This window comes from Xiphias gladius, chromosome 11 (genome assembly GCF_016859285.1).
Source record: "Xiphias gladius isolate SHS-SW01 ecotype Sanya breed wild chromosome 11, ASM1685928v1, whole genome shotgun sequence".
In the NCBI taxonomy this organism is placed as follows: domain Eukaryota; kingdom Metazoa; phylum Chordata; class Actinopteri; order Istiophoriformes; family Xiphiidae; genus Xiphias; species Xiphias gladius.
Window position 1 is genome coordinate 7,736,110 of NC_053410.1, and position 24,301 is coordinate 7,760,410.

The 24,301-nt window shown below is 43.0% G+C and overlaps 1 protein-coding gene across 5 annotated transcripts in view; it reads right to left on the reverse strand.

The window, feature by feature from the left end:
- Positions 1 to 1,166: 1,166 nt before the first annotated feature.
- LOC120796350 (girdin-like) overlaps positions 1,167 to 24,301 on the reverse strand; it is a 66,971-nt gene continuing 43,836 nt past the window's right edge. The window contains exons 14-37 of one of the 5 annotated variants that reach the window (XR_005708372.1): positions 23,687 to 23,824; positions 22,353 to 22,536; positions 22,009 to 22,139; positions 21,082 to 21,375; positions 20,519 to 20,701; positions 19,651 to 19,929; positions 19,310 to 19,434; positions 18,751 to 18,889; positions 17,925 to 18,101; positions 17,612 to 17,773; positions 15,921 to 16,198; positions 15,519 to 15,662; positions 15,188 to 15,374; positions 14,786 to 14,931; positions 14,511 to 14,603; positions 13,829 to 14,031; positions 11,632 to 11,709; positions 9,522 to 9,758; positions 9,260 to 9,313; positions 7,369 to 7,458; positions 6,095 to 6,369; positions 5,201 to 5,654; positions 3,145 to 3,251; positions 1,167 to 2,151 (exon numbers count right to left, since the gene is read on the reverse strand). Coding sequence is in view for 4 of the 5 variants with exons in the window: in XM_040139091.1 (XP_039995025.1) it covers positions 4,737 to 5,654; positions 6,095 to 6,369; positions 7,369 to 7,458; positions 9,260 to 9,313; positions 9,522 to 9,758; positions 11,632 to 11,709; positions 13,829 to 14,031; positions 14,511 to 14,603; positions 14,786 to 14,931; positions 15,188 to 15,374; positions 15,519 to 15,662; positions 15,921 to 16,198; positions 17,612 to 17,773; positions 17,925 to 18,101; positions 18,751 to 18,889; positions 19,310 to 19,434; positions 19,651 to 19,929; positions 20,519 to 20,701; positions 21,082 to 21,375; positions 22,009 to 22,139; positions 22,353 to 22,536; positions 23,687 to 23,824 (4,515 nt within the window). In the remaining variant the exon portion in view is untranslated. Of the gene's footprint in view, positions 2,152 to 3,133; positions 5,655 to 6,094; positions 6,370 to 7,368; positions 7,459 to 9,259; positions 9,314 to 9,521; positions 9,759 to 11,631; positions 11,710 to 13,828; positions 14,032 to 14,510; positions 14,604 to 14,785; positions 14,932 to 15,187; positions 15,375 to 15,518; positions 15,663 to 15,920; positions 16,199 to 17,611; positions 17,774 to 17,924; positions 18,102 to 18,750; positions 18,890 to 19,309; positions 19,435 to 19,650; positions 19,930 to 20,518; positions 20,702 to 21,081; positions 21,376 to 22,008; positions 22,140 to 22,352; positions 22,537 to 23,686; positions 23,825 to 24,301 lie in introns of those variants that run through there. The other 4 variants (XM_040139094.1, XM_040139091.1, XM_040139092.1 and 1 more) reach the window with 4 other exon arrangements.

A 24,301-nucleotide genomic window follows, 5' to 3' on the forward strand; every position in this document is an offset into this window, starting at 1 on the left:
GGGAAGGCTTCTACACAGGCCGAGGGGGAGAGGGGGAACAAGGGGGAACAAGGGGGAACTCTTCTCAGGTGAAGTTGGGCACAGCTATGCTGGGAATTACACAATGCAACCAAAAACCTGAAAGCTGCACTGCCTGTGGTCGCAATGTGTTTCAGTAACATTCTGCTGGTGAACCAAAACTCAGAGACACAAAAACGAGTCACTCTCATCTGCAGTCATTTTGCAAGTCTTTGTGATCATTTTGCAATTATGTAATTTTTTAATGTCTCCTTGCAGTCATTTTGTGTTTCTTTGCAGTGCTTTCGCATTCATTTTACAACTCTTTGGGGTGATTTTGTGCCTCTCTAGTCGTTTTGAATCTCTTCGTCGGCATTTTACTTGTCGTTTTGGTCATAACCCTCTCTGCAGTTGTTTAACTGACTTTCCAACAAACATTTACGGTCACTTAATAAAGTACAGCTGGGCCTGTGTCTGGTGTCAGGGGCACAAGATGGCCTCCCAATGCCATTGGGCTATAGTACTGAAAATCTGATTGTAGTTATTTTGTATACTACTGGATGGTTTAATTTACTGTATAACAATGCATCATATTTTATATGCTCATTGTTTTTTTTGTTTTTTTAAATCAGAATTCGTAAAGTAAGTAGTAACTACTGATGTCAAATAAATGTAGTGGAATAAAAAGTACAGTATTTCCCCTCTGAAATGTAGTGGTACTTAAGCACAGTTCTGGGATACTTTACTTAAGTACAGTACTTGAACAAACGCACTTAGTTTCCACAACTGCACAATACAATTCAAAAGTACCACAGGCTGCAGCTGCGAAAAATGATTATGATTATTATATTGCACAAGCGTATCCAATAGACTGGTATATAATAAACTCCATTTCAGCAGTATAGTGAATACAAGTGAAAGTTTTCAATTCTACATGTGCACTGTTAAGAGAACATCAAGAGTGCTCAAGTGCAAAGCTGAAAGGGAAGAAGAAAATGGCCGAGCTTCCCGCTACCATTTTCACTCCTGTAAAGGTGTGCAGGTTCTTCACCCACCTTGTTTTAACTCCAGGAACTTATGCTTGTGATCTTGAAAACAACACTGACATTTGGGTCTGTACCCTCTGGAAACGCTCAGCATAAAAACACAAAAACAAAACGAGCACACAGTGGTCTTGATGAGTTTTAATTACATCAAATGGATTTATGTAAAAGTGGAAAAGGAGGAAAACACTGGGCCTCATCATCACCATCATGTTCAACATCACAGCAACAGAAACGGGCACATGTTCTGCATGTGCCGGGCAAGTTACAGGTCACCTATACTCCAGTCTGATTTATTAACAGTACCTTACTGAGTGCCTTCTTCAGGAAGTAGACAGATAATATTGTGATGTTAATGAGCTGTCAGTGTGCCTTTACTTACTTCTTTTCAGAGCAAGACAGAAAGCGATAGATGAGGAGGATTTCGTGCGATTTGGTCAACGATCTACTGTATGCTGCTCTATAATTTAAGCTAAGATGAAGAATGTGCAGGGTTTGTTTAAGGGTGGTGCTCTGTGGTGACATGAGCCGTGGCTGCCAACGGTCATATAGGTGACCTGGAACGCTCCTAAGATGAGTCTCTCTCGCACTCTCTCTCAGATCAAGCAACCTCCCACTCTTGATTGGCGGGCAACAGACGCCAATCACACAAGCTGTAATGGCTTCCGGTCCAAGTCCTTTTGGCATCCTTGCAAGTAAAATCCCCTCTGAACTCTGTCCTCCTCTTGGATTGGAGAAAGGAAGCGGGGTGATTGCTCCATGCAGATTGTGATTTTTCAGTCTGATAGTAGGTTACGTCGGAAATTTTTGTGCTGACATGCTTTGAAAATGGTTTGTGAGAGCCTGACTACACATCGTCTTTGCCTGTGCATGCTGCCCGTTTGCAAAAACGCTAATTTCTTTTATAATCATGTCGTCAGACGGCAGAAGGTCCGGCTGGCTTTGAGGTTGCACAGAGGGTCCAAAATGGAGTCATCAGCCTGGTTTAAGATCGAACCCTTTTGGCTGTTGTGTGAAAATTGGCACTTCAATCTTAGTCCGTAGAGACTAGTGCACATCTAGGAGTCCGTCACACTGAAGGACACATGGCAGTGCAATCTGCCACATCAGTCTTTATAGAAAAAAAAAAAAAACAAAAAAAACTGTCACCGCATTGTCACATTTTCTAGTATTTTTCTGGTGTTTCCTTGATTCAAGGAAGAAAAACAAAACAGAGAAGGAAGCCACTTTTCTCTACTGAAGTGTCCTGGGTTTAAAAAAAAAAAAAAAAAGGGAAGAAAAAGGAAACTGGGATATACAATCTTTTCTCACTGCAGACGGTCTCAGCAGATTAACTCTACTAGGCTTCAGACACACAGCTCCAAGGCCACCTTTCTCTCTGTGTCCCAGGCAAGCAAAGAGGAGTGGAAAGAGTAAGAAAAGAAAGAAAAGGAGACAGGTTAGAAAAATAAGGAAGCCAAGGTGGAGGAAAAGAGAACACAAAGGGGGACAAAGTAAAAAACAGGATACGGTTAAAGGACAGAAATTGTATCAGTAAAGACAGTCAGTGATGCACAAGAGGAGATGGCAGCCAGCCTGGATCTACATGCATTGTCAAAGGAAGGAGAAGGGGAAGGATTTCAGCGCTACATCATGGCCATGCAGCAACAATAAGCTACCTGAAAACAGCAAGGAGCCTACTTTTTTTCCCACCAGTAGGACACACAGCAGCCACCTTTACCAAAAAAAAACACAATAAGCATCAGGGAGGAGGGATACGGTGAGCTGCTGGAGTTTTAGAACTCCTCATTCTGGGGGATGTGGAGACACAAATGTCCATCCACATTGAGCAACGTGGTAAACGGCCCATATGCCATGCAGACCCGGGTCCCATCAGGCTCAGTGAACAGGCGTTTGGCACCACAGGGACAGTGGGGCAACGGTCAGGACAGTGAGGGGGGGAGCTTTTGGGGTAACAGCTTAGAGAAGCAGGGGAAGCAAGTGCACGGCAGGATGGACGACATCTGTTACACCATGTTTTAGGTTCCCATGGAGACAAGACTGAACCCCCTTTCCCCCCCGTCATCCCACCCCCTATTCCCCCGCTCGAGCAGCACTCACTCACCACGCGCTCACAGCATGGTAGCAGACAGACGAGGTTGGGGGGAGGCAGGGTTTAGCAGCTTTGCTGCGGCTCCCCGCTCCTGCTTTTAGACTTTCTGCCCTCCTCATCTGTAGGACAAAGGCAATGTTTATGTTACATCTGTAGAGAATGACAAGAACATTTTCATTTACTTTATATCTGCATATACTATAGATCAAGATAAATACAATAAAGCAACTTCAAACAGCAACTACAGAGTACAAAAGCAGAAATAAATAAGGATCTAGGATGCAGACAGTTCTACTAGTATTGGCACATAAAGCAGTGCTCGTCTTTGATTATAACTTAATGATTACAACAATCTGTACAAGGTCTTGTCAGTCTAAAATACATAGTCAAATATTATCCATTCTCGAATTGTGGTGCGTTGGGATGGATAAATAGAAGTTTCCAGATACCAAAAGAAATGATGTTAGCTTCATTCGCAAAACAATCGGACCACTACAAACTACCCTCAACTTACTAGAATGACTCCCTGTTTCAACAACTCTATCAAAGACTGCCTACATCTAAAATATAACAATCACTCTGGTCATATTCCACTACCTTCACTGTCAACTTTCCCTTAACCAACTAAATCCTCCCCTCAGATCATTCTGGGAATGAAGCTACATCATTTTGTCACCAGCCCAAGAAGTCCTCCAGGTCAAAACCCATCATCCGCAGAGCAAATGCTACAGTTAATATACGTAAAAGAAAATACAGAAAAAAGGTGTCAAATGTACAATAAAGAAACAATACACACCGTCAATAGAAACAAAAAGAGGATAAACATAAACATTTTGATCAGAGCAATCAAAATGAGTGTTTCAGGTCGGACTGAGACAGGACAAAGCCATGCAGTTTAGTGGATAATGCAACCGAGTTAACAGCAGTGAAAAAGACAGTCTCCAGTACACTAAAACACGATAAGCAACGGGTAACAAGTGAACCTATTATCTGACACACTGAAAGACTTTAATTTGAAGAAATTGCTACTGTGAGATCTGTCCCACAATGCTTTGCTCCTTATCTGGAGACAGCTATTTCTCACATTTACATTTCCTGCTGTTTTTTTATGGCTGAATCTCCAACATTTCTGCTCACAGCTAATTTACGAGTGAAGCTCTGAACAGAAACACCAAGCTTTAACTGTGATGTATAAACCCACTACAGCAGATAATAGTATAGTGTTAGCCAGTGAAACGGATTTGATGAGGAAACAATAATATGGTAAATGCTGTTGGACGGAAGAACATTCATCAGAGTCCAACAGAACAGGACAGAAAAAGGTCAGAACAGGTGGTGACCAAAAAAAAAACAAAAAAACAAACCAAACCAAACCAAACCAAAAATTCCCCCCAAAAAAACAAAAATAACAATAACAAAAGAGCAAATCACCAATCAGCACAATGGCAAACGAGAAAGCATGAAACCAATACACCACACAGAGACAGACAGGGCTCTGATAAATACATGCAGAGGAGGAGGATTTGTCATTTATCTATCCTTTTCATTCTCCACTCTAAGTCAAGTCTGGTATAAAGATCAGCAAGCCAGAACCTCCCTGTCGTTCACACACACCCGTACTCATACCACAGAGACTGGCTGTCCTCTGGGCTCAGTGACTGGTCCGAATTATTCACATGACTGGGGTCGATGCCCTCGTTACACTCCTGCAGACTGGCTGGACCGGATCTCATCTGGCCGTTTGATTGGCTGTGAGGGGTCTGGTTTTGGGTGGAAATGTAATTTGGAATAGGTGGAGCCTGGGGGGTTTTATTTGTAACAGGTGGCCCACTGATATTGCTGACTAGGGTGGGGTTGAGAGCAAGGAAGGGGAGGTTTTTGCCCGCTGACTCACTAAAAATGGAGTCCATGAACACCGACTCTACAGTGAAGGAAGGGCCGAGGAAAGACTCGATGGTGGAGAGGTCGGGGTCTTCCAAGCTATGGCAAGGTAAGCTGAGTGACTTGGGCAGGGGGGTGGTGGTGATAAGGGGTCCCTTTAGGTTGGTGCTGTTGGGGTGGTACTCACTGGATGTAGACTGGGAGCGTACCCCAGCCTTGGTGGAGGCGATGGGAGGAGAAGCGTCAACCGACACGGGCTGCCGGTTGTCCTTCGAGAGCAGGTCGTGGATGCTGGTGCGCCGCGTGGTGCCTTCAGCGGTGGAGATGACGCTGCTGGCTCGGGGCAGCGTGGAGGAGGCCGAGTCCAGGCGTTCGGAGACGGATGTGGCTTTGCCCTGCGTGGACAGGCTGGAGCGGACTGGGACGGAGCCTTTCACACGGGTGCTCTCCGCCTTCCGCAGGGTTGGGCGCCCGGGTTGTCCCGAGGATCGCGGTGGCCGGTCGGAGCTGACTGGTGCTGCTTTTCCGCTGGATGAGCGCAATATGCCTCGGCTCTTTGTGGAGGTGCGTTCTTTCTGCACATGCTCAGTAGAAGTGGACAGGCGGGGAGAGTCTACAGTGAGGTTCTCCTGACTGCCGGACTACAGAAGAGAGCAAACAAACAGTATCAACAAGAGCACCATCAAAAACATCATACACTCAATTAAAGGTATTTTAACTTTTTTGTTAAATTCTACATTTAAATAATTTAACACCAAAAACCTCTACGCGCTGATCATGTTTAATGTTGCCTTCAGTCTTGAAAATCATTCAGAATCAGAGTCAGACGTGAAATGATCAGTTGATTAATCCATTATTAATCCGCTATTTTGATAATCAATTAATCGTTTAAGTCTTTTTTTTAAAACAAAAGAAAAATGCCAGTCTCTGTTCCGGCTTATCTAGAATAAGGATTTGCTGCTGATTAAAATATGAGTTTTGTTTTCAGAAAAAATTAATCTACTTAATTTGCAGGTTTTAACCAAACAGAAACATAGCAGCAACATAACACCATCAGTTATAACTGAGTTAGAGGTCTCACCTCTGCAGGATCAATACCCTCATCCAAGAACTGCTGCAGGGAAAGCACCTCACTTCCAGGGGATCCCGTCTTCCTGATCTGGTTCTGGCTGCCCGCGGCGGCAGATGGGTCGAGCGATCTGCGCAGCTGCAGGGGGCTCTGGTGGGAGGAGCGCGAGGAGGTGGGCTGCTGGACGGGGCTGCTGCCGCTGCTGGACCACACCTCCTGGTCTAAGCTCAGGCTGAACTCTCCGCTGCTCTCACTCTGAGGCCTACTGAGGCTGCCATTCAATGTGCCTGTGGGAATGGGAGGCAATGATTAGATCGTGGGGAAGTCGATCAAACCGCCACACATTTTCATAGGATATCCAGTGGTAAATCAGGTAATTTAAAAGTGAAATATACTGCAAAATACGGTAATATTACTTAAATGTTGGGGTTTTTTTGCTGCTTGATATCTAAGTTTATTGTGGCTCTGATAGTTTATTTATAACACTGTCCATTCATCACTGACGACTTGAAAATGAGAGAAAAGAGAAACTCTTTAGGAGTGTTATGAAATTCCAATAAGCTGTGAAAGGTAAATACATCAAAACCTATGTTGAATATTTAATGATTTATCATTTTTATACCATAGTGCAGTAAAAGTGCACCTGTGACCCATTTGAATTTGCTAAATAAATCTATATATGCCAGTAATGCATAACAGACTAAATGAAGCAAGCAGTCAGTCTCTTAAAAGCCATTGGATCATCCTAATATAGTGATTTTAGGGCTGCAACTAATGATTATTGTCATTATCATTCTTAAATCTGCCGATTATTTTCTCAAGCAATTGTTTGGTCTATAAACCATCAGAAAAAGCCACAATAAATTTTCCTAGGGCACAAGGTGACGTCATTAAATGTCTTGTTTTATCCGACCAACAGTCCAAAATCGAAAAATATTCACTTTACTATCATTTAAATTCTCACATTTGAGAACATGGATCATCATTTTGCTTGAGAAATTTCGTAGACAATTTATGGATAATTAAAATAGTTGGCAATTACTTTTTTCTTTCAATCGACTAATAATTCCAGTCAGCTAATCGTTACAGCTGACTGATTTTGAATAAGAACCTTACTTCCTTTTCCGTAAAGGAGAGAAAAAAAACTAACCCACGGTGCACGTTTAAGTAGGTTTGAGTAAAGGCTTTCGTGCCTTTAAAAAGATAAAGGGAGCAAAAGAGGATGGCAAGGGTGGTTCGTTGAGAGGGGTAGGAGGGGAGGGGGGTTGAGGGAAGGAGGAGCATACCTTTACCCTCCAGAGGAGAAGTGAGGTGGGAGTTATTGTTACTATTACTACTGGTGGTCCTGTTGCTATGGAGACTGGAGGGTCTGGTGGCTGGGTAAGGCACAAGAGGGAAGACACATGCACACAAAGATACAAACACAGTTAGGTTATATATACGCGTACATGTATCCCCACCAACATGCACTAGCACAGAGAGTAACACGTAGGTGCACGTCTAACAGTTTGATAGAACGTCTCCCGCTGGGGCAGCAGATGGCACATGCCAGGCACAGGGACAGGAAGGGTGGCTCAGTGCCAGGCTGCATCCCCAATATGTCCAGTTAGTAAACAAAAAACTACGGACGGAGGCGGCCGGGACATTTAATCCAAGGACCAATCCGCTTTAAAGGAAAAAGGGGAACTGATAGAGAGGATACTGAATAACAGAGGACGACAGAGTGCGAGTAAATTAGTAATAAAATAAGAAATGGGATTGTGTCTTGTGTAAAACTGGAGTATGAGGAGAAGGAGAAAGTGAGAAGGAAGAAGAAAGAAAGATAAGAAAAAGCAGTGGTGACAATGTGACCTTGGTCTCTCTTGTGTTCGTAGTGAGCGTTTCAGCTGGAAACCAGGGACCGTGAAATCATTTCAAACTGGTTTTCAGGACATGGGTGACACCAAATTAGAATTTAAAATGAACCTTTATATTACTGATCAGTATCAAAGTTCTTAATATGTCTAGGAAACCAGCCCAGTGTTCGTGGCCCAGAGTGGGAATCAGTGCCAAGTAGTTGTCACTTACTACAGATGCTACAGGGCACTCTGCACCTAATGCTCAGCTCAACAGGGGAAGGAGACAGAGCCAAAGCACTGCTATACACCTGCAGGCCTGATAAGACACACACACACACACACACACACACACACACACACACACACGGACAGACACACACACACGGACAATCCAACACACCCTGGCTGTGACACATAGCATGTTTAAAAAGATACATCACACTACTCATGAATCCTGCCCACAATGTTAGAACAGCCGAGTTTAATATTCCCCAATGGTTGAAAGACAGACAGAAACTTGAAAAAATTGATGGGGCAGCTCGAAAAGTTGCTTGAAAATTCAATAGGTATCTGAAACTGCCACTAATGACTTTACATATGATAACATCTAAGTAAGGCCATTATAAGTAATGTCCGGTGTGTGAAAGTGGATGGCAGTTTCCTCCAGCCAATACAGAAATGTACCAGAAAATGGGTCTGACAGCAATATATTAGATTTTGTGAATGCATTCTGGGAACTCATCAGCTAAGTAAAATCCAGGTTGGGCAATAGTGCTACACAAATGTCCTGAGGAACCACTTTAATTAATTTTTGGCACTATGTTGTTTATTTTGGGTAGGTAGGCAACAAAACACATTTAAACAAATGAAAAAAGTGCTTGAAGAGACACAAAACTGATGGCATTAGGTTGTAGATCGGGCCTAAGCGCTAGGAAATTGTGTCAGTAGTTTTGTGGCTGTTTAACAACTGGGTCATCTACATTTGAGCAGCACAGAGCTGATGAATAGTTGCCTGGCCGCAGATTAACTGCCCTGGATAACGCCCTAAAGCCTGGAATAGAGTCAATCCTACTTTCAATGGAGGCTGATCTCTCTCTCTCTCTCCCTTTTGCTCTCCACTAAAATTGCTTTTCCAAGTGTAGATGAGGCTTAATCGAAGTGCAGGAAGGCAGCCCAAAGATTAGCCGTGGGACTGCTGAGGACATGACCTGCTCTTTTGGGGCTTTTCAGTTCGAGAGGCCTTCAGATTCCTCGGCTAGTGTTGAAAGGCTCTTGCAATTACCCATCCTTTTCCTTTTCCTCTGACACATCCACAGCTTGATGCCATGTCAAGTCTTACCTTGACTCTTGGGGTCATCCGAGGAGCCGGGAACATCCTCACAGGAGGCATTATCTGTTGAGACACAGAAGAGGCTGATGCTACAGCTGCTCCCGCCCGCCTCCCACTCTGATTTGACAAAATTCCTCAACCTTCATACGAACCAGTCAGTCCAGTCTACATATATGGACAATTACATTCCAACAGATCCATTCATATATGTGAAATGTGGTCAGTAATACATCAATCACAAAAAAAAGAAGAAAAAAAAAAAAGATCTGACCTTTGACCTGAAACTGGTGCTTAGCCCTTCCGTGCCCTGCAGTGGGCAGGGTGAGGGCAGCACAGTCGATGGCGTTGGTGGAAAAGGCAAGCTCCTTCATGCGCTGCCCGCTGCGTCTGCCGCTGCCCGTCATGACGGCGTCTCCAGCCTCAATGCCATCTAGGTTCTCCGTACTGCCCGCCCACTGCGCCCCGGGACCACCTGCCACCGCCATGGTCTGCAGCAGGTCATTCATGGCTGAGTGGGCGGACGAAGGGGATGGAAAGGGACATTAGGACAGGCACATAGTGTATAACATTAGGCATTTTATAACATCTCAAGTCATGACCAAGATTTTGTGGCCAAATATATATATATTCAGATAATAAAACTAATTTCTTTAACCTAATGTCAGACATTTTGCATCCCGTTAGTAAGACATAGTGACTTGGGGATGGAAAACAGCTCAGATGAAAGCTACAATTTCCTAAGTCCTGCAGAGTCCTTCAAGTTGCTGAAAGTTGCTTAACCTTGGAGGACTTTTTCTCTAAAAAGGGGTTTCCAAACTTTTTCCTGTTCACAGCGCCTTAATGTGGTAGCATCATTAAGGCAAAGGCTCAATAGTAAGCAATGAAATATAGAAGAGAATTGCCCTTTTTGGTGAGGCCTTGGTCAAAATGACTAATAGGTCTATCTCAGTATTTGATAATAAATTCATCTTGTAGAATCCAACAAAATCTAATTTTGGAACTGACACAGACCGTTTTGGAACGGCACATGCAGGCAGACTCGAAGATTTCAATGAGTATCATCTTAAGTGCATAAAGATGAAAGCTGCACAGTTTGTCATCTTTCCGTCCTGCACCATCTCGGCTAGACACCCTCTCGGGCAGGTGATGCACCAGGCCTTAGAGGCCACTGTCTTTATGCACTTTGTTTACTAAGCTGTGTGCGATGGTAGAGAAGCATGAAAGCATGCAGAGCTGCTCGGAGCAGCAGAGGCACTGTACACAAAAGATCAGAGCCAGAATCAAAGCGAGGCAAGTCCATGTCAGCAGAATAAGATCTGAAATGCAGCACGCTGACAGAAGAAAGGAGAGAAAGAGTGAGAGGCAGAGGGAGACAGAGAGAGAGAGAGAAAGAGTAGAGGCTCCATTTCAAGTCCTTCATGGTGAGTGTGAGCAGCGGTGATCAGGCGGTTGGTGATTTTTAAGTCATGCTGTAATCAAAGATGAAGGCAAAAACAACACAGGCACATGAAAAGCAGCCCCGGGGTCTCTCCCACTGTCTTCCCTGAACACACATACGCACAAACATAGAGCCTTCCGTTCAGTAAACGCGAACAAAATGCAACCACAGAGCACATGACAAAGCTGCCTGATAAGTTGTCCCCTCCATAGTGATTCCCACAGTAACTGAATTGAAAGATAAGCTTTGGGATATGACACTCAGAACTAAGATAGATGAAAATCAAACTGCATGACACTACAGGAGACAGATACATGGAAAGAAAAAAAAAATCCTACTATCATCCGTTTTTGCATTATGCTTTTTTGTGAGGTTAGTCCCTTTGTCATTCATTTTCATTTGTACGTCTTTAATTTCAGACAAAGTTAGAGAAGTTTGCGTTATTCATTAGTTAGTAGTGAGAGTAAAGTGACACTACACGGGTGAACGCTGATAAAAGCTAATGGTAGATACTCTACAGGAGGTAGTAAAGGCGGCACACGCAGGGCGGAGGTGATGACGGAAGGGTTACTAGGACAAAAATTAAAAAGGAGAAGTCACTGATGTCACCAAATGCAGCATGGGGGTATGGTGATTAAGCATTCAAATTTTAAACTCGAATCTTGGGTAAATCTTTGGCAGACCCCTCTAAAAGGCATCAGATAATGTCCCAACTCTGACAAACTCTGTCTTAAATATTAAATGGAAAGAAATCCCAAACTGTAGGCCTGAGTAGGTTTAAGGGCTACGACTGATATCTGACTCCGCCATACTGTCCCTGCCACACCCCCACACTGCCGCCACCCTGAGATCAGTGACTGTTCCCTCTTTGTTTCTCCTAGTGTGACGATGACAGGGTGAGGAGGCGGAGGAAGGCTAGCATGGCGGCTAACGGAGGTCTTACACATGGAGCGCCGGTAGATGGCTTTGGCCTTGTCTTTGTCCTTGGATCTGTTCCTCATGAAAGGCAACCTTTTTATAGCTGTCAGGGCGCAGCCAGAGACAGACAGAGAGGGATAGACAGACAGCGGAGAGAGAGCGACAGAACAATCCCGGGGGAGGTGGAGGAAAAGAAAACAAAAGAAAAAAGGAGGGCAGAACAGAGGGATGTGGTTAACGTTTTCACAAAGAGAGCCAGGGGAGAGAGATGCACATAGAGAGCTGAGACCCTGGGCACTCAACTGGACAGCAGACACTACAATATACGATTTAGAGGGCTGAATCATCGTATTACAGTCCATTTGATTTTGATAGGACTGTATTTCAGTCTACACAAATACAATTTAATACACTTCATTCTTGTTATTTAATGACAATACTGTTAGAAATATATTAGCAATGCTAGTAGAAAGTTAACAGAGCTGGAAACTTGTATTGTACTTGTATTGTAAAGCTTGTGCTAGGAGGGTTATGCACATTTTCTTGCTTTTTAAATCTTCCAGAGAGGTTGTGTTCAGCCCCATAGTTTTTTTACTAGCTTTTTAAATAAATTATAACAACAAAATACATACAAAAACATTATGCAAACAAATACAATGTAAATACATTATGCAAATAAACACACACACACACACACACACACACACACGCGCACGACGCTCACACTATCAGCACATGACACCACACACAAACGCTGTCATGTTAATGGTCATGAGTGTTGTATTTTACATTACCAAGTGATTTTAACGCATTACATACATTGCACAACAACACAAGTGTCAACACACTGCCACACTTAGATGAGACACAGAAGACCAAGAGTATTAAAGGATGCAATCAGGAGATTGAAAAGGTCAAAGGGCAGATTAACAGCATCAGGGAGGAATGCAATGATTCTAGTACAGACATTTCCAAAAACCAGAAAGAATAACTAGTTATTAACTTTATCACTGCATACTTGACTGTGTAATGTCTTTGGTACAGTTTTTTGTAATGTCCATTTTACTACCTGATTGTTAAAGGCAATTCTTCCTCTCTCTTATAGCGCTCAAACGATACTTGAAATGGAAATAAAAACACATTTTGTATTTTGATGTGTTACTTTATCTGATTTCCCACTTGAGTGAAAAAAAAATGTACTGGCGTATTCTACTGACTAGCTTCTAGATATTATCCAATACTTCATGTACTTACATTTTGCAGGTGCTAAAACATGCAGTTTCATCCTCAATCAAAAAGACCTACATACTTATCTTAAAAAATTCACAAACTTGCCCATGTGCTGATAAAATAGAGTGAATATGACCAACCTGGATTTTAACATGTTGCTTTGACTGGAATGGAGCTGCAATGCATTGCACCTTTTAATAGCTATGATGCTACGTTACAAGGCGTTTCTTTCTTATTTACAGGTGAACTGTACAGATCAGCAGGTTGACATGTCTGTAACAGAAAGCTGATTAGCCTTAGACCTGTTGGGGAATGGAGTTAAGAGTGAACTGGACCTGGCTCAAAATATACCTATACTATACTTTAGCAGCCCTTTACATACGGTTGTAGATATCAAGCGCTCCCTCTGTTGTTTCGAACATAGGAAATGTGTCTAATTTTTGAACCAGGCCTGTGGCCAAGAGTCAACCTTTTGGTGCTGCACAGCTCAACCGTAACCGCTAGGGACAGCTGAGTGAAACGGACAGTGAACTCACGAAAACATGCCCTGACAGACGTGACAGTCGGGTCACAAACCCCGCCCACCCTCCCCATCCGCAGCATACCATTGGTGGAACCCTGCCCTGGGGCATGGGACTGCTGCCCTCTCCTCCCTTCGCAGAGAGAGATAAAGAAGCAAAGGAGCAGTTAGGTGAGGAAAGACCCATTCACTCACAATCACAATCACACACTCACTCGCACATCAGTGACTATGTGGGTTATTATTATGTGTTGGCGAAAGAATATTCAGCATCAAAAGAAAATCACTAGAAACTGTTTTGCTCACAGATTTTGTGCATGTACATTTATGTCCGTTCGTGTATGAGAGACAAATACACAAATGTGTATTTGGGTTTCATACACAAATGGACATAAATGTACATGCAAATACACAAAATACAAAATACACATAAATGTGTATTTGTGTGTATATGCATTTCCTTTATACTCACTGCTGCTCCTCTTTTGTGTGAGTGTGTCGTCCAGCGAGTTGGAGCCGGAGCCTATGGACGAGCTGTCCTGGCTGTCTTGGGGAAAGGTAAGGAAACTGTCGCCAGACTCTGAACGAGACGGAGTCAGCGTGAGCGAACGCATCCTCTCCCGGCTCTTCGGCTTTATCAGCTTCCTCATCTTCAGAGTGATCCAGTTGCCACGCCTACAAAAGGAGAGACGAGACAGAGAGACTATCAGGAACAAACGGGAGAAAACGGGTCAAAAAGAAAATGAATGGTGGAGTTATTTCAGCTGTCTGATTTGTTCCATGTGTTTAAACTATTTTAAAGCTTTATTTCAGCCTCTCAATCTTGCCATAGATTCTACTCAAGATAAAAAATGTTGCAGTATACAGCTGTTTAAAGCTCCGCAGACCATAAATATTTGATGCATCTCTTCCTGAGGCTGCAGTGTGAGTGTTTTCTGCCAATCCCAGGCCTCTGAGATAAGAGTCAACAAGCAAACATAATGTTTTACATCATAGTTTTCTGATACACTGACTTGCCTGAGTCACCCTGATTCACCACTGTTACACCACACAAGGGCAGGTCATTTACATAAAATAACTTAATTCCTGTTTTTGTACCATTTTCTTGTCAAATATTTTTTTAACTAATGTAACTCGATGAAGTTGCTTTTTACCTGCGTGGAGGTGAGGGGTCGTAGAACTTGTACTGGTCCATGATCTTCTCCTCGAGCTTCTCCTTCTGTCTCCTCAACTCATTTAGCTTGTCTCTGGAAGGGTAGAGACACGAGAGAAGATCCAATAAAGGCAGACAAGACCGGAAATGCATACATTCCTAATATAAATGCAACCAATCTGTTTTCTAATATCCCCTTAAAAACACCTTGATGGAATATCAACAGACAACATGTTTGCTGTCCATTTTAAACAAAACACATAATCGGGAGTTTACATGTATTGTCTTTGCTCCACGTGGAACAGGTCTTTGCTCTCCATGGTCTGCTCCAGCAGTGTGCGATTCTGTAGCATCAGAGTCTGGATCTGGTCCAACAGGTGACGATTCTCCTCCTCCAGGTTTCCTTTCAGCTGGCTCAACAGCTAGCACAAAAAACACAAACACACACACACAGATATATTAATGAGATGCTACGACACCTGGCTCAAATACAAATGTGATACATTAAAAAGGTATAAACCCTCCGCACCACAGCTGACTTAAAACTGCCTCGTTTGTACAAATATAAAAGGGGTAAACCAATCAAAGATTATTGGCCGTAAAATTGTGACGCAAACACATAACAGGAAACCCCCAAATGAAGAGAAGAGAAGAGAAAAGAAAAGAGTCTCTCCTCACTTCACACTGGTTGGTGAGCTTGGTGGAGGTTATGTCCAGCTGCTGGTACTGCTCCTTCAGTTTAGAGAACTCGGCCTCCAGCTTGGTCTGCTCCAGCTTGGCGCTGTTTAACTGGCTCTTTATGTTCTTATGGTCCAGCTGGAGATTCTCATTGTCCTTCAACAGCTGACGGTAGGTTGTATTAAGTCTGAGGAGAGAGCAGAGGGACTCCTAAATATATAGACACGTCTGTATGTAAACAGAGTTCAAAAGGTTGAGTCACATTGTTCATATGTTATTATTACATTTGGATAGTTTTTCAAATAAAAATATTGATACAGGTGAATCTGACCTATCGTTTTCCTCTTTGAGCAGTTTGCACTGGTTGGCTGTGGCTTGGTGGGTTTGATTCTCCAGTGCCATCTTTTCCTGCTGCTCCTTCAGATTTTTCTCCAGCTCCTCCAGCTCCCCCTTTCTCTGCAGGAGCTGCTTGTACCTGCACGCATAAAAACACACGTACACATTACAAACTGGTCCCCGAGTTACGCAAAGAAATACAACACAAAGCAGATACATTTTCATTATCCCGAGGGGTCTACAGTTTCCTCTAGTTTCTCACCATGGTTGTTTAATATTATCTTCATAGGATAATGTACAAAAGACGGTCAAAGTAGTGTATAAAGCCATCAGTGAGACTTAAGCTGTAATTAGATTTGAGCATGTGCCCATCCCGTGCTTGTGAACCCCATCTCACTTGTCCTCCAAGTCCCTGTGCTGCTGCTCCAGGCTCTTGTGGGAGATCTTCAGGCCCCCGTGCTTTCCGATCAGGGCTTCAAACTCGGCTGCCTGCCTTTCATGGAGCGCCGCGAGCTTCTCGTGATCACGGAGGAGCAGCTCATAGGTGGCCCTCAGCTCCTCTTTCTCCTTCAGCGCTCCCTCGCGCTCGCCCTCCACACTGCTCTGCTGACTCTGCAGCTGGGCATTCTGGGCCATGAGGGCTGCACTCTGCGAGCTCAGGGTAGAGTTCTCCACCTAAAGGAAAGGTCGGAGGAGATAAATTAAGTGAAGAGGTGCGAAGAGGGATGTGCAGAAGGAGAGGAGAAGAAGAAAGGGATGGATAAGGGGGGAAATTGATTGTGAAAAACAATGAGTCAAGCACAGAGATGAAAAAGAAAAAGGAAAAGAAGAGACAGAAGAGAGAAGACAAGGAGAGGAAAGTGGAGGAAGGAAACATTGAGCAGGTAGTGGAAAATCTGAGCAGTTTAAATGACACACACTCTAATCAATCACTCATTTTGTCATCTATCTACACTTATTAAAAGATCTTTTTTACTGTGACCTGTGGGGAGTACTTGGCTCCTCAAATCAAACCTTAAAGCAAATGAAGGTAAGTAGAGGTTATTGCTGTTTTAGTCTATAGGGGGCACTATTTCTCTATTCGGTTTGTTCTCCCCTTTTACCGTAATCTCCATCTACAAAACACCTGCGGGAAAACTGTTTCTTTTCATTTTTTCTTTGTGGTCACAGTGGTTTCCTAGTCTCAATTCTCTATTGAAATCCTTTCTAGCGTGTGTGTATTCACAATCTGACACACAAAAACATACACACACACACACTTCTGTGCAGGTGCTGACACACCTTCTGTACCTTTAAACAGAAACAGCTTTTTACCTCCAGCGCACACACACGCACACACACACACACCTACCTTACATATGCTCTCACATTCACACTTTACACACCAAGAGACAGACACAAACCCCCCACAGAAACCGCTAGAAGCGACTGTACGGTCAGTGTAAATCCTGTCACCCATAAGAAGGGTTTAAATTGCTGCCAAACAGGGAGTACACAAGTGTAAATCCATTCCAGGGAGCTAAGCAGCCTGGCAAGGCAACTGTACAATCAGAGCAATATCGAGAGAAGGCTGGATAGTGTTGGATTTTGTGTTAAAAATGTGGAATATGTATTATTGTATTATATACAGTACATATAATATTTCAGGTGTCATTTTATCTTTGCTACTATCTGTTTCTATTAAATACTAAGATGACCCTAGTTTAATCATATCTTTATTATACATAATATGTCTTTATCATAATTATATAATATGCACCAATATAAGTTTTTAGTGCATGTATGTCGGAACACCATCAGAGAGTTGGACGTTTTTCCAAAAAATATTGTTGCAGTGTCAGTAGAGTGCGTCTCCAATAGACAGTAGACTGATTATAGTGATAACATAAACCTGTTGCAGTCTTAATGTATTTAAGTGAGATAATGGTTACCATCCCGTCACTGCTTGACTGTAGTTTCAGATGTACAAAACTAGCCTGATAGCTTTTCTCTCTGTATCTAATGTATTCCCTCTGTAGGAAAGCAGTCATCCATTTAGAAGTCATTGCCTTTTGGACACTGTGTATTATGTTGGACATGTAGGGTTACCTGCAGCTTGGCGTTCTGTGTCTGTAGTGTCGTATTGTTCTCCTGTAGAGAGGCAGTCTGTCTCTGCAGGGCCACTATCTGAGCCTGCAGGTTGGAGCTTTGAGTTTCCAGCTGTTTGAGCTGGCTCCTCAGGGCTGCTTTCTCAGCCTGCAGCGTGGCGTTCTGGGGGGGGGCACACATATGTTATGATATCAGACATGGACAAATACATTCAGAGAAGTGAAAAGAAGCTATGTGTGTATGTATGTGCCCATTGTTTGTAAACAAAGAGTCAGGTAAACCATCTCACATTCCTGAAATCATGTTAACTTACATTCCTCTCCACCTCAATGAGTCTGTCTTTGACTTTCAGCAGTTCCCTGGTGGCTTCATGGCTCTCCTTCTCCCATTTACTGACACACTGTGGGTTCTCCCCTCCTCTAGGGGGCGAGCTCTGCACCATCCTCTCCTCCTCCTCCCTCTGACGCAGCGCTTCATAGTTTTTCTTCACCTGGGGAGAGACAAATAAGACAACTCAACGGAATATCTGTGTGAGATGTTTGTGGCCCCCTTCACTACATTAAAATTCACTCCTCCAACATAAATATCATGTAAATCCAAGATGACTGAGAGTGAGCTACTGCTCTAGTTTTAACTGGAAAAATAGCAGACTACTCTACCATTACTCATGTAATACCCCCTTAAAGTAACAGCAGACCGGATCCATTACAGTTAAAGTCTCAGCTGAAAACCAGAGTTCATCCACAGACGCCTCAACTTTTCCACTCAACATTTAAGCGTTGGATCGGATTCGTGTCAGCAAGTTCAAAACACAAACGCCTGTTAAAGGAAAACAGAAATCCTCCACTCCACTCCACTCCACTCCACTCCACTCCACCTCTTTCACAGACTCCTGCTGCCTCATGCATAGATAAACTGGTTTTAAAAGTGGAAGTGTGGATGAATAAATAATATATCAGCCTTCAGTCTTTTCAGTGTTTCCAGTGTTCTTGACTGCAGATTGGTGTCTTGGCTTTGTGGGATGTGATTTTATACTGAGTCTTCTGTATTGTGGTACTGCTAAGCATCTGTACGCAACACAGCCAAAATACTATATTTCTGCTTGCCCGTTATTATGGATGTGTATGTGCGTTTCTTACTGTCTTGAGTTCCTGGCGAAGTTGCTGGTTGAGGTTCGAGGACTCCTGCAGTCTGGCCTCTAGGGCGGCAATCTTCTCCTCTTTAATCTCCAAAGATGATTTCAGAGTCGACTCCAGTTTGGTCTCCAGGAGCTTAAACCTAAGGAATATAGGTTCAGTTAGCTGTGTGTGCATGTGTGTGTGTGTGTGTGTGTGTGTATTTGTGTGGCCAGAGTGTTATTGCACATCTGTAATCCTAAATACAGGTCAAGTATCATCATAGGCCACGCTGTAGCAAGGCCAACTGACTTCTTGGCAAGAGTGTGGCAGGTGGGGGAAGATATTGGCTCCCACAGGATGATTTTGCATTAGAGCCAGATTAATTATAACTACAGCACCTAATCTAAAATAAGACAAAGACCTGATTTATTTGGAGTCCCACTTGTACTGATCACTTTTGATGATTCTGATCCCATGATGATAGACTAAGTTCTTATTTGGATTCCAGGCTAAAACTGTTTTAAAAGCCATCCCGGAGTAGTAAAAACAGTGACTTGTATGAGTGTTTGTGAGCCGATACCTGTCGTCTGAGCTCTCGTCATGTAGCAGCCTTTCCTTGTTCAGTCCAATCTTCTCCAACTCATGGGTCAGTTTCTCCAGATCATTGTTCATCTGCTGAGTTCGCAGCTTCTCACTCACAAGCTCCTAAACACACATATAAACACTTTGAGTCCCTGTAGATGTCACTGACACCAACAATTCATTAAAAATTATCATTATTATCACAATTATCATTAAACATAGTCTTCAGTGGCCAGGATAATCAAAAAATACAAATCAATTTTCATCAATAATCATAATAAATATTGGAATAATCTAATAATATTTACAAACGTCTAACTATGTGAGGGCTCTGCTTACCTCTCTGAGTGTGATGAGGGTCTTCTTATCGATGGTGGCCTGTTTGACCAGCTCCTTGTTCTCTCGCTCCAGGTCTTTGACTCTCGTGCAGGAGTCCCTGAAGAAGATCATCTCCTTACCCATGGTTCGGTTCTCTTTCTCCAAGGTGGAGATCCGCTGGTTGCTGTCATCCAGCTTGGAGTCGCGGATCTCGGCCTGCTGCCTCAGCCGCTTGTTCTCCTTCTCCAGAAGCTTCTTGTCCTTCTCCAGCTGGGAGCTTTCCTGCTCCAGAGTCTTGTTCTGGGGGAATAACGTAATGGAGGGCAGATGGATAAAACATCATTTGATGGGATTACTTTTAGTCTAAATGCCTTGTAAATACATGTTTGGCTAAAAGTGGACACAGATTAACTCGAAGGGCCAAAAATTAAGTTTGACAAATAATCTGGGATAATCCAACACTGCTGGGAAACAGGCTGTAATTTTATCAGAATTAACTACAAGAGTGGCAGTGTTGCTCAAATTCCAAATACATTTTCACTTATTTTTCCATACAAGCCTGCTACACCACAAACATTACCTAACAGAACAGTAACAGAACACTATCAATCGGCCTAAACTACAGTTTTTTTGGCCAGTCTGACTGACCCCATTCTGCCAGGCAGAATCAGTCCATCCCACAAGAAAACGTCACTGAAGCTGTGTCAGTAAAACACCTACAGCTAATCCATTGGATGTTGTACCTGTTCTGCCCCCGAGAAGAATGCAGTCCAAAAATAATTTCTTTACACTCACTCACTGTATTTTTCAGGCTGCCATTTCCCACATTTCAGCACATGTGATTGTTACTACTGAATTAATGCATGTGACAAAGTTTTTTTTCTCCTACCTCCTGCTCCAGCTGCTCCAAGCGTTTACTGGAGATCTTGAGCTCCTCCAGGTTGCGTTGGAGGGTTTGATTCTCAGTCTCCACCTCTTGCAGCTCTGCTTCCAAATGCTGGATCTTCTTGCTGCTGTTCTCTAAAGCCTTCTGCAGGCGCTGGTTCTCTGTATCTAGGCCCTGGTAACTCACCTGGGAGAGGAATAGCCAGATTAGGATATTAAAAGCGTCCATGAACTAGTTGTGCTGCTCCCTGGTGCCACTGAATGCCAGATCCCCTGTAACTTACCTGTAAAAATATTTGTTGGTTATGATAAATTACAAAAATGTAACGTGTACGGTGCCTCTACAGTTATTCTGCACAAACATGTTTAAAAACTCAAATTGGCTCTGAAAGGACGAAGCAACTCATGCAGCACCACCGGTGCTGATTTAATGCTATAACTAGCACTAGCCTGCTTTTTATTTCTAAAAGAAAGCTTCTTGCCACACATGGTTGAATTTTCGCTACATCTCACTGCTCTCCAGTCACTTAAGTACCCGCCGTATGACTGGCACTCCTGAAGTCTTACCTCTAATCTCTCAGTCTTCTTGGACGAGGCTTTGAGCAGTTCCAGGCCGCGCTTCAGCTGGCTCCTCTCACTCTCCAGCTCCCTGTTCTCAGCTTCCAGCTGAGCAGCCTTAGCCCCCGCCGACCGGAGGCTCTCAGCTGAGCGCCGGAGCTCCAGGTTCTCCTGCTCCAGCTGGGTGGTCTCCTTTTCCAGAGCCTCCAGCTGGAAGGCCATGTTCTTCAGAGCATCCAGCTTTTTCTTGAGACGACGGGCCTCCGCCTCCAACTCTGTGTTCTCCTTCTCCAGAGAAGACACCTACACACACATAAGTGACGGTGGTGGTCGTGGTGGTGTGTAATGGCAGCCTAAAACTCTGTACTTTATTCTATGATGGTGTCACAGCTTCAATTCATGATTAGATAATGCTTTGTGGTTTAATATAAACATATTATAAATTTTGCAGTCATATCAAATTACAAATTTTAATTAGTTTCAGTACAAATGTTCCAAGAGTAACACAAATAGTGAATGAGACAGAGAGACGAAAGACCAAATATGTCAAAAAAGGGTTACCCAACTTGTAATAGACTCTCTGATGTAGAAAATGAGTCATTGATTTAGGGGAGATAATAGCCTTACATGCATCAAAAAAACTGATAGAAATTAACTACGGATAGTCAAAAATCGTTAACAACATGCTTAAAAAAGTGAAAATACTAGCTACTGAGGCTGCTTATTGCTGAAAATACAAACATATTTCTCATGTTAAAAATTTTCCGTGTCACTGCTAAATTAACTTAAATACTTTGGAGAATAACTAATATTCTCCATCTTATCTGATATCATGAAACAAAACGGTATTGAATTTCAATCATGTGGGGAAACACTGCATACACACACACTGACATCTCAAAATACAGACCAGGCAGAAAACAAAATGCACCAGACCTTTTCACAGGTGATTCCAAGACTGGCAACTCTCTTCTGCAGGCTCTCGTTGTCCCTTTCCAGCTTCTGCATCTGAATCTCCAGCTCCTCTGCTCTCTCACCTTTCTCCTTCATCACCTCAAGCTCCTTGCCTGCATACAAAAGACACGCATTCTTACACACAACCAAAAATGTTGATCATGTGAACTCAAAATGAACAAAGAAGCCACTTAATGTCTACACAGTGAAGCCGGAAACTAAAGGTAGCTGTCAAAACTGTGATTCCTTGTTATCAAAAAGGACACATGGAGAGAAAAAACACCCACACTTATTCCAATGAATCACAAAAACAACTTGTCACTCACGCAGTTGTTTCCTTTCAAACTCCATCTTATTGAGTTTGGCGGTTGTCTCGCAGATGGACTCGTGGAGAATGCGATTCTCTTTCTCCACGTCCTTGACCCGCGCCTCAGCACCTACTTGGCAGCGCTGGCGTAGAGATGACACCGTCTGGCTCAGGTGCTTGTTCTCCTGCTCCAGACCCTTCAGCTGGAGCACAGAAAGAGATTTCACAACAAGGGTCATATGTTTAATATAAATGATTTGGGCTCGTAAACCTTTGCTTTCGGTATTACCCAGACACGTCTCTCCCACTTGTTTGTTTGTGGCTCATTGGAGCTGATGAAAAGATGCTTATTGTTAACAAGTTTCAGGATTCTGTGCTTTGTGGCTTGTTTTGTAAGGACACCAGCTTTATGTAACGGGAATGGTTGTATGAGCCCGTGCTAATACAAAAAAAGGAAGCCTGAAGTTTCTACTTCACATTTTCATTTAGTCTAATTTAGTCCAATTAGAAGTTTCTCCAAAGAACTCGTAAAAATTTAGAAGACATTAAGGAGGACCACTAATGACATGTAGAAACACAAAAGAAACTCTAGAAAACTGCTGTTCATTTGTATATTATGTATTTTGGAATGGCACTGCATTGGTTACATCTCATTATGTTTACCACCAACTGGGGAAAAAATGCCCACAGTAATCTGTGAGTGCAGCATGTTGTTTTTTCTCTGCCTCTGTTGCTCATCGGGGCTGGATTTTTACAAATCAGACGGTTAAACTAATCATAGGTGTCAGATTTGGGTCTCACAGCTGTTAAGTCCCTGCAGACACACAGCGAGCGACTGCATGTGGGCCAGAGTGCCAGAAATCTGCGAAGTCAATAAAACGTAGTGAGCCAAATGCAAATCAATTGCACAAAGATTGCTCTCAAGAAAACTCAGCATAGACTTCAGTCAATTACACAGCTTAGTCATGTTATTTTCTTGGAGTTTCCTGGAACGAGAATCAATGATGGTTTTGTGGAGAGGGCAGTGTGTATGACACACAGTCACAAAGCTCTGTTTGACTCAATGCGTTGGTGTATCGGATATGCTTGTCTACTAGACAGACTGCAATGTTAACTATATTTTAAAGCACATGAATGCTTGATGTGATCATTCTAAGAAAGGTTGGTTTCTGCAACATATTAGACTGTGCTGACTTGTTCTGACGTCTCACACGTAATGGGCCTAATCAGTGGACAATGTCTCATTGAGCAAAAATGTGGCATTCAGGAAAAAAATGGCATAAAAGCAGTTATCACCGAGAAGATTTAATACACTTCAAGAATAAGAGAGTTTAAATTACTGTGTGTGTGTACCTGTCTCTCAGAGTTTTCTCTGAGTGTTTCAAGAGTCTTCTCCAGTAAAGCCTTCTCCTTCATCAGGTCGGTACTGAGCGACTCGGCGGTGCGAAGCGACTCCCTGTCTGCTGTCAGCTCACTCTGCAGCTGCTCAAACTGCACACAAACAAAATAACATTTTAAAATTTGGCACTGACTCGATTGGGTTTTAATGCTGCGGTTAGTGTTCATGAGGATAACAGATGGTGGCTCAGCAATTAGTGTCAACTACTTTTTTCCAACTTTTATGTGCCATTTTAGGTTGTTTTTTTTTTGTTTGTTTTTTTTTTTTTTACACAGAAATCATAATGCACTGTAGATGATTTTCTTGTATAACATCCCATCATCTTTGTTGTGATACCATTGTTACTGGTGTAGGCCATAATACTGTGAATTACTCTGTCATCTCATTTTGTCACAACTCTGCAGAAGAACACACACAAGTTAATGTACACACACACACACACACACACACACACACACACACACACACACACACACACACACACAGATACATATTAAATTACACTATTTCTGCTGCTTGAGTCCACCAGCAGCTGCATTCACATTTTAATGTGTTTTGGCTCTAGAGCT